General features: G+C 38.9%; 1 protein-coding gene across 2 annotated transcripts in view; it reads right to left on the bottom strand.

Annotated features, from left to right (window-relative positions):
- The window catches only part of MZT2B (mitotic spindle organizing protein 2B), a 15872-nt gene extending 7496 nt beyond the window's left edge, over positions 1–8376 (bottom strand). For both annotated transcript variants that reach the window (XR_011921449.1, XM_072415994.1), the window contains exons 1-2: positions 8133–8376; positions 4834–4982 (exon numbers count right to left, since the gene is read on the bottom strand). Coding sequence is in view for 1 of the 2 variants with exons in the window: in XM_072415994.1 (XP_072272095.1) it covers positions 4834–4982; positions 8133–8275 (292 nt within the window). In the remaining variant the exon portion in view is untranslated. The remainder of the gene's footprint in view (positions 1–4833; positions 4983–8132) is intronic.
- Positions 8377–8525: the final 149 nt, after the last annotated feature.

The following is an 8525-nucleotide window of genomic DNA, read 5'->3' as shown; positions in this document are numbered from 1 at the left end:
CTGTACACACGGCAGATTTTCGCCCGATAATTGGCCGATGCCGATTATCGGGCGATAAAAATCTGACGTGTGTACGTAGCTTTAGTCACTAGTAGAGCATAGGAAGAGTCAGGATATCTCTGACCAGATCTACTAAGATAAGGGATCATCTAAAGCATGTGTACACTCCACAACAAAGCATTGCAGGACAAAAAGACTTAAAACTATAGATGAATAATCTAAACCTGCACATTTATGGTTCCTGATGAACACCCAGCGGCCATAGTATTATCAAAAGAAAGCAACTGAAAGTCACCTACAATTGGGTGGTATTGGTGATGTAGATCCAAACTTTCATTAGTTTCCTCTGTCCAATATAGAATTAAATGTTTCCTGCAGCAAGCAGCAACATCTGCAGTGATCTTTGGAAAGTCCCAAAGATAAACACAAATCTGGTGGCCAAATCTCTAGAAAATACACTAAAAACTAAAATATTGGTTCTGGGTGGACTGAACTCAATTTTAATCTTTTTTCTTAATCATTCTGCCAAAATTAGTTTCAGCCTTCATTCTATTTCTGTGCTTTAGTTTTCAGTGATGAGCAGAAAAAGGAGTATGTAAATTGGAAGAATGAAAATAAAAGCCCTGTGCAAAAAAAAGGCCTTACAAACACACACAATGGGGTCTATTTATAAATTGGTAAATCAGACATTTACTGAAACATTCCCTGGTGGAGAATCAATGACTGTCATTGAAAAACATGGAAGATTCTCCAGCAGAGAATGTTTTAGTGAATGTCAGATTCTCTGCTTTATAAACAGACCCCAATGTGATATAGGTTTATCTATGGAAGGAAGCGAGATGTATGTGAACAAATTCAGAGAGTCAGTCTTCTGTTTGATCATTTCTGTCAAAGTCAAATCTTTGTTCCTGCTAATCATTATAAAATGAATAATCATTCTGTATTTAATTTTATTACAAAAATTATTTAATAACTTGTTGAAAAAGCTCCCTGTAGTTTTCAGTGATAACAAAATTTTAGAAGCGACCAGGGAAGTGGCTGAGCCATCTTTTAGTGATATCTCCAGGATCAAGGACTGGAACAGATACTGTGAAATCTGTAAATATATCTCAAATGATTCTATAAAATCTGAACATAAAAAACCATATGCCATAATAAGGACAATTTAGCGAAGCTTCTTTTGCTGCAATCAAATTACACTAGGAACATTCATGGTCCTCTAGTGATCTATCCACCTTCTATACCTGCTTGTAGCGGATATCATATCTACAGACAAAAAAAGGAACATTTTATTACTAATAATAAAAAAGGATTTATATAGTGCCAACATATTACACAGGGCTGTACATACTTGTTTTCTATTCTAGAAAAATTATGCCGCACAAAGAAATGTACAAATAAATGTGTTTTGCAACCACATAAACATTAAAGTGGCCCTGGCAACATAAAAAATTTGGCTGTCAAAAGATGCTACATCTGCATGTGGACATCATTTAGGTTGGATATGTCAGCAGGCAGAGATACTTTCTGTAGTGTTTTCAAACCTTACAGAAAAGGCGCGCTGTTTGCAATAGCTATGAAAGGAATGTGATAAGACAGCAGACTGCACAATGTAGGACAAGGCATGGAAGTTAGTAATGAGGAAAAGATCAGCTGCAGGGACCCTTCAGAGCAATATTGGAAATTTGTTCTATGTCCTCTGCTTTCTTTTTATGGGGTAAGTAAGTCCCCTGGGCTGGTGCACAAATAGTTACAAAAAATTGAATTGTTTCAATCTGAAAATTTTAAGCTCACATATTGGGCATAATTTAATAAAGCTCTCCAAGGCTGGAGAAGATACACTTTCATTGGTAAACCTGGGTGATCCAGCACTCCTTGAATGGATCTGGTCCAGGATTGAAAACATTTGCTAAAAAATAGCAAATTACGTTTAGGAAATCTATTCCAGGTTTGCTGGATCACCCAGGTTCACCAATGAAAGTGTATCTTCTCCAGCCTTAAGGAGCTTTAGTAAATGAGGCCCAATATGTAGGAAAACAGGGTCACTTTACGGTTTAGTTACACATTTTAATATATTTGTCAATTTGCTGCAACTGCCATTGTTTACAGAATTCCTAGTGTGATAGCAGGCTATGGGAGGCATTAATGAAAAATGGCACACAGAAAACTAGTATTGTCCATCAAATCAGCTGTTTTTTGTTGTTCTGTTGTTTAGAAAGTTAGCAGAGCTTAGTTACAGCACAAATAATGATAAAAAATGTAAATAAAGTATGAAAACGGTCTCTTTATGCTGTGTGCTAGTTTTCATTCATGCCACACTATGTCCCCTAGGAAGTAGAAACCAACAAGCCACCTGCAAATGGAGAAAACAGGCAGCATGAAAGCTGCAAGGAACCAGGGGGACCTTGAGAAAGAGGTGAACAAGCATCAACAGGGTTGTAGATCACAATCTTAGCGCCTTTAATTCTTGGAACTCGAAGGGCAGAAGAGGAAAAGCAGAGTGGTGCAGGAATTTTACTGCTCTTGACCAAGATGAATGGGAGCTCTAATTTAAAGAGACACGCATTAAAAAAGAAGCACAAGACTGGTTTGGGTACAGTAATGATTTACATTCCAGACAGGTCTGCACGGCATTTCCAATGGAAAGGCTGACACACAAAGGCAACAAAACAACACACATTGATCACATGCAATAGTTTAGGGTTATATTTTCTAAGGTTATTGCATGGTAAAAATAAATTGGTTTAGACATTCTAAACAGAAATTTGTATACTGAACATGCTGAATAAATATGGCAAGAGTTTAGGTAACTGAAGGTCTAATTCAATTTATCGGGCATGTTAAGATAGAAAAATAACTCCTAACACTGATCAATATCCAGGGTGATAGATTTAGTCATGTGATCAAGAAACAATTGTTTTACCATTCGATATGGGACAAAATATGTTAAAAGAGCAAGACCATATACATTCTTCTATATGAAAGTAACAGTCATGTAAAATTTCCAATGGAATCCCAATACCTGACCCAGCATGTAACTATATTGTGCTTTCATATGTACATTCTTTCAAAGGGTCTCTGATGCTGGAGCCGAAATATATATATATAAATTTATCTAGAGCAGCGTTTCTCAACCAGGGTTCTTCCAGAGTTTAGGTTTCCTTGAGAAATTAGCAGTTTGTGCTCCAATGATCTTTTTGGCTGTAAGGGTGACATTCTACTGGCCAGCATTGCAAGAGGTATTCCTCCTAACCACCATATTATTGTACAGTGAGCTGTGGCTATAGTAATTATAGCATGAGTTTTCTGGGGACCCAAAAAGTTGTTTCAATCATTGCCCTTTGATAAAAAGGTTGAAAAGGGCTGATTTAGAGCAGAATACACCATTTAACTCCTAAATTGCTTATAGCGACAGATTTATTTAAAAATAAGTCATTAAAATAATTTGCCTGCACACGCCTTTTGATATATGTCTTGGAGCTACCCTTTGCTTTAAATCCTGGGGTACTCTGCTAAAAAAATTCTTATCATTTTCTGGTTCATTGCATGGCAAGCCTCCCTACCGACACCTGAAGCCACCCATCATACTTGTAGGTCAACATGGAGGTGTATTGTTAAATATTGGAGCATTCCAACATTGTGTTTCAAGGCATCTACGCAATCTGCCATGCCACACCACTAAAGAATCAACTGACTACTAATGACAGCATTGTTTTATTACAGGGAAGCTGCAGCAAAATGTCTCCTGCTTGTTCTACCCTCACCCCCTCTACACAGAACAGACAGGCTGCTTAGTTGTACTGTTAGTCTGTTCAGTACTCCTTTTGTTTTGTTTTTTATTGATCCAGTGTCTGTACAAGACTGAAAAAGCATGAAAGAATAAGCAAGCGCATCTGGTCTGGAAACCTGCTTTTTGTATGTAAAGATTGTTTAGGATTTTTTTTTTTTTTTTTTTTTTTTGGTACTTTCAAGGGTCCTTTATTATCACTTGTATAGTGTACAAAAATTAGTGTAAACACCAAAAGTTATATAGCCTGAAGGTATTTTAACTGAACAAAGGGATTTTTGACTTCATTAATTAATAACAAAATAAAGAGCACAATAGGTTACAGAATGGCTAAAAATTAGGAGTATATTCTGAAATTTACAATATATTTATGTAATTATATATATATAGTAATAATATATTATACATTTCTCCTGTCCTCAGCCTGAATCAACAAGGCGAGGATGAAGTCCTATGCAAAAGCAGAGCAGGCAAATTTTGTGAGAAAATTACAAATGCTCACAATGATTTGCCTCCTCTGTATTCCAGGATTCTACCTGAAATGAAGGTGACGTCATACCAAGTGACCGCAGAAGACAATGTAGGGGTATAGCAGGTATAACTTAACCGTTTCCTTTACAGGTGTGCTTTTCACCTACACATGAATTACAAACAGGAAATGTAGTCAGGCAAGCGTAAGTGGGATTTTCATCTTACTGTTCATGAAGTTCCTACCAAGTATCAGCAGAACTTTCAAGAATGGGAATACAGCACATTATGAAATGCCACCTGACATTTTACATGTACTTTTGAGTCTGGCACCCAGGATTAGAAAAGGGCATGAATGGTAAGCTCCATCTGCGGGAGTATCCTTAAAGAATAAATGTAACATTTAGTGGGGGGAAAAAAAGGCAATTAGAAAAAACAAAGTTAAAAAAAAGGAGGTAAAATTTTCACACCTATTTTGCTGGTAATACCTAAACAGTGTACATTTACACATGAACACTTTTCAATGTCTTTTGTGAAAAACTGTTCCTACGAGACATAATCAAAGTTGTCTTTCCTACCTCTAGTTTCTGTATGTGTTGCCTGTATCGATGGAGAACTTGTCTCAGTAGACAAAGAATCTGTAAGTCTGTGTCCAGCGCACATTGATTTCAGCATTTGAAAAACAGCCAAAGGAGCCACATTCATCTTTAGTAAATCCACAAGAATTCTGTTAAATATGAAGAAAGAAGTAAACAATGACTAGAGAATGTACTGAAAAACAAAAGAAATATTCACAAACAGGATCTTCAAAGAAGAAAACATTATTATTATTTCAATGGATTTTTATTTAGGTAAGGTATAAAAGGTAAAAAAAAAAAATACATTATAAATATAAAAAACATAATATAACTACACATGCAATACAAAACTGTGTCTGTATGCAAAATATCTGTTTATGGGTGAAACAAAGAATGAACCAGGAAAGACGTGTTAAAGGGGGAGAGGATAATATGGGGGGGGGAGTCCACATTGGGGAGGGGGGCTCGGTACAGAGGAGCAGTGATGGATCCATGGATTCCAGGTGAGTTTGAATGCATGAGGAGTGACCTTGAGAGTGCATATAAGCTTGTCATTGATGTATGTGCATTTTTGTAAACATGTGCACAACAACATGTTCCCTTTTCAAATATCTTTGGGGCAGGCAATCATGTTCATGAATGTTTTCTCAAACGCTCGAAAGGGCATGCTCTGTACCAATGTATTTTAGTGCAGAGTGCTGTAGTGCCACTGAATAGGGAAAGCCCCCCTCCCCCCAACGTAGCCCCCCCCTCCCCTCAACGTCTTCCAGGGTCTGGGGATCCTAAACTCCTGGAATTTTCATGCACAGGTCTCTAAGCTAGTATAGATAGAACACATATTAATGACACGGGCCATGGAAGTGTAAGTAATCATAAATGTGGATTTAATGTCAAAGCTAAAATAGCGTTAAGTTCTTTTTAATGGCGTGTTTGTTTAAAAAATTCATGTAGTTTTCAATGCAGTTTCTAGAAAGCTGTGGGTATGTCCAAAAACAAGAAGGAAAAAAGCTGCAGCGTAAATACTGCTTAACTGCAACTCGAAGAACCACTTTGTTTTGATTCCAGAAAGCTTAAACCAAACTAACGAAACAAAAAATCCATGTCCAGGAGTTACATTATCTCGGCTGTGACTGGCTGTAAGGGGGAAAAGACAACCAAGAGCTAAGGCTTTTTTTTTTGCATTGCTCTTTTGCCAAAAAAACTAAAGAACAGAACTACTCACTATAAATAAAAAATTAGGACCAGGCAGGTCCATTATTGCAGAATGGAAAGGTAAACTCCCTACTGCAATAAAATACCTTCACAATGCCTTAAATACACATAATTCTCCTATTTCCATCACAGGCAGTGCCATCTTTCTTCTCCATTTCCTGCAGCAAGGGAATATTTCTGCAATAAGCCTACCCGATCACATTTTTTTTTTTTGTTAACAATACTGCCTTATTAGAATTTCCCCAACATGAAACAAACCCCATGAAACTGTATAGAACATGAAAATCTTTTGTTCCACCCTTCCAGCCATTCATGTCCCTGACATGTCAGGTTTATGACCAAAGAACTGAATGCTCTATAGATTCCAGCAATACATTTACTTTCCTTACAATTCAATTTGTGTTGCAAGGAAATCTACACAAGGAGCTTTTCATTTTTTTTTGGTGTGTTCAATCAATGAAAGTGTTTGGTGCAGTTGATAAACTTAAAAAATACAATTTGATCCCGTTGCGAGAGTCTACCTTTGGGGCAGGGTCCTCCCCGTCTGTCTGTCATTTGCAACACATATTTAATGTACAGCCCTGCATAATATGTAGGCATTAAATAAATCCTGTTTATTATTAATAATAATAATAATAATATTTGGCATTCTGTGTATAGTGTGCTCAGATCCAAGTAAAGGTAGTCCCCAAGTTAAGGACATCCGACATACAGACAACTACTAGATATGAACGGGGCTTCCCTGCTTGCTTGTGTGCAGGACGGAGACTTGATGGGGGGGGGAAGGAGCGGTTTGCATGACTTGCAGAAGAAATCTTTTGCTAAACACAGCTGAGATTGTGGGTGATCTTAGGAGCTGAGCTGATCTGTAACATCTTGTAAAGCTCCGTACACACGTCCAATGGTTCTCGCCCAATAATCGGCTCAGAGCCAATAACGGACAAGAATCTGGCGTGTGTACAGTGCCCATCCTCCGATCGACTGTCGTGGCGGATCCACCACGGATGATGGACGACGAACGATACTAATGCAAGGGAAGGGGGAGAGTGCGCAGCAGGGAGCCGCTCTGTTGCTCCTCCCCCACCCCTCCCCATAGAGTAGAATGGTGCTGTATGTACAGCATTCGTTCATGCATCGTTCAGTCCTTAGTCGTTAAAAAGGATTGTGAAAGATCCTTCCCAACAACAATAATTGCACGTGTGTATGTGGCTTTACTCTTTAATGACCAAGACAAACTCTGCAGCTATTTCTTTTTTTCATATCATAGCACAGCTTGCTCCAGAAGTTAATGAATGTCTAGGCTACATAAAGTTTTTTTTTGTGCTTTGTTTGTGATTAGCTTACAGTGAGGATTTTATATAGTAACTGACACCATGCCGCCTTTTACAAACATCTGTCCTAACTGCATTTATTAAAATAATGTACCTGTTCCGACTTACATACAAATTCAACTTAGGAACAAACCTACAGTTCCTATCTCGTATGTAACCCAGGGACTACCTGTATTATTTTGAACCATGCTACATGGTATAGACTGAAAAGAGTAGGGTTACATTGTTCTTTTCTGTTGTCCTGATACAGAAGGGTGAGGCTTTGTTCAGCCTGGCAGCAAGGTTGTGAAGTGTGGGGATGCTATATACAGCTTCTATCTAATCTAAGAGAATGAATGGGGTGGCAGTGAGCAGTGCCGTACGCTGGATGATGGTTCTGTAAGACCCAGCACTGCGGTGCAAGTAATTCTGGCAAGGTGCCCACCACTGGGACTCGCCTAAACCCACCCTATGTGTTGTCACCCTAGAGAGGCAATATGGGTGTTGTCATTCCAGGACAGGAAGTGTGTTAATGGCAGAATCACCAGAAGAAGAAAAAAGGAACGCAGCCTCTACAACTATTTACAAAAATACAATTAATAGGGGGGGGGGAGGCTGAATAACTAATAATAATATAAAAAGACAAGTTGAACTATCTGTAAATAAAGCTGGGAGGGGGATGCTTAAATAGCACCGTGTTTTATATATAGCATGGAAAACTAACACGTCACCACAGTAATAATATCCATAGTCAGTGTAGCAGAGGCCTCCACTTACTTGAAAACCTCCTGGTCCATGACTATCCCGGCCGCCTGCGCCAGCTCATACAGCTCAGCCTCCTCTGCGGTCAGCACCTTCTTCTTCTTCGTGACGAATTTCTGGACGGAACCGCTCACCGTCGCTTCCTGAGGGGCGGCCATGTCAGGAGGGCGATATGCGGCTCACACACTATACAGCCGCCCGGTATTGCTCGGTACACACTGCTCTCTGCCCGTCAATCTAGCTTTCCCGCCCAAGGCCGCCGTCATACGATGACTTTCATGTTGCCTAGCAACTCAGAGCCAACACAACATTATATTGTGTGCAAGACTCGCCAGAAATAAGAACTCGAGCAGAAAGGTTCCGAGCTTCTATGTAGTCACAGTTATTAGGAGCTGTCCAATGCTGAAT

The sequence above is a fragment of the Pyxicephalus adspersus genome, chromosome 6 (genome assembly GCF_032062135.1).
Source record: "Pyxicephalus adspersus chromosome 6, UCB_Pads_2.0, whole genome shotgun sequence".
Classification (NCBI taxonomy): domain Eukaryota; kingdom Metazoa; phylum Chordata; class Amphibia; order Anura; family Pyxicephalidae; genus Pyxicephalus; species Pyxicephalus adspersus.
Note: the sequence above shows the minus strand (reverse complement) of the source record. Positions and strands in the feature narration are given on the sequence as shown.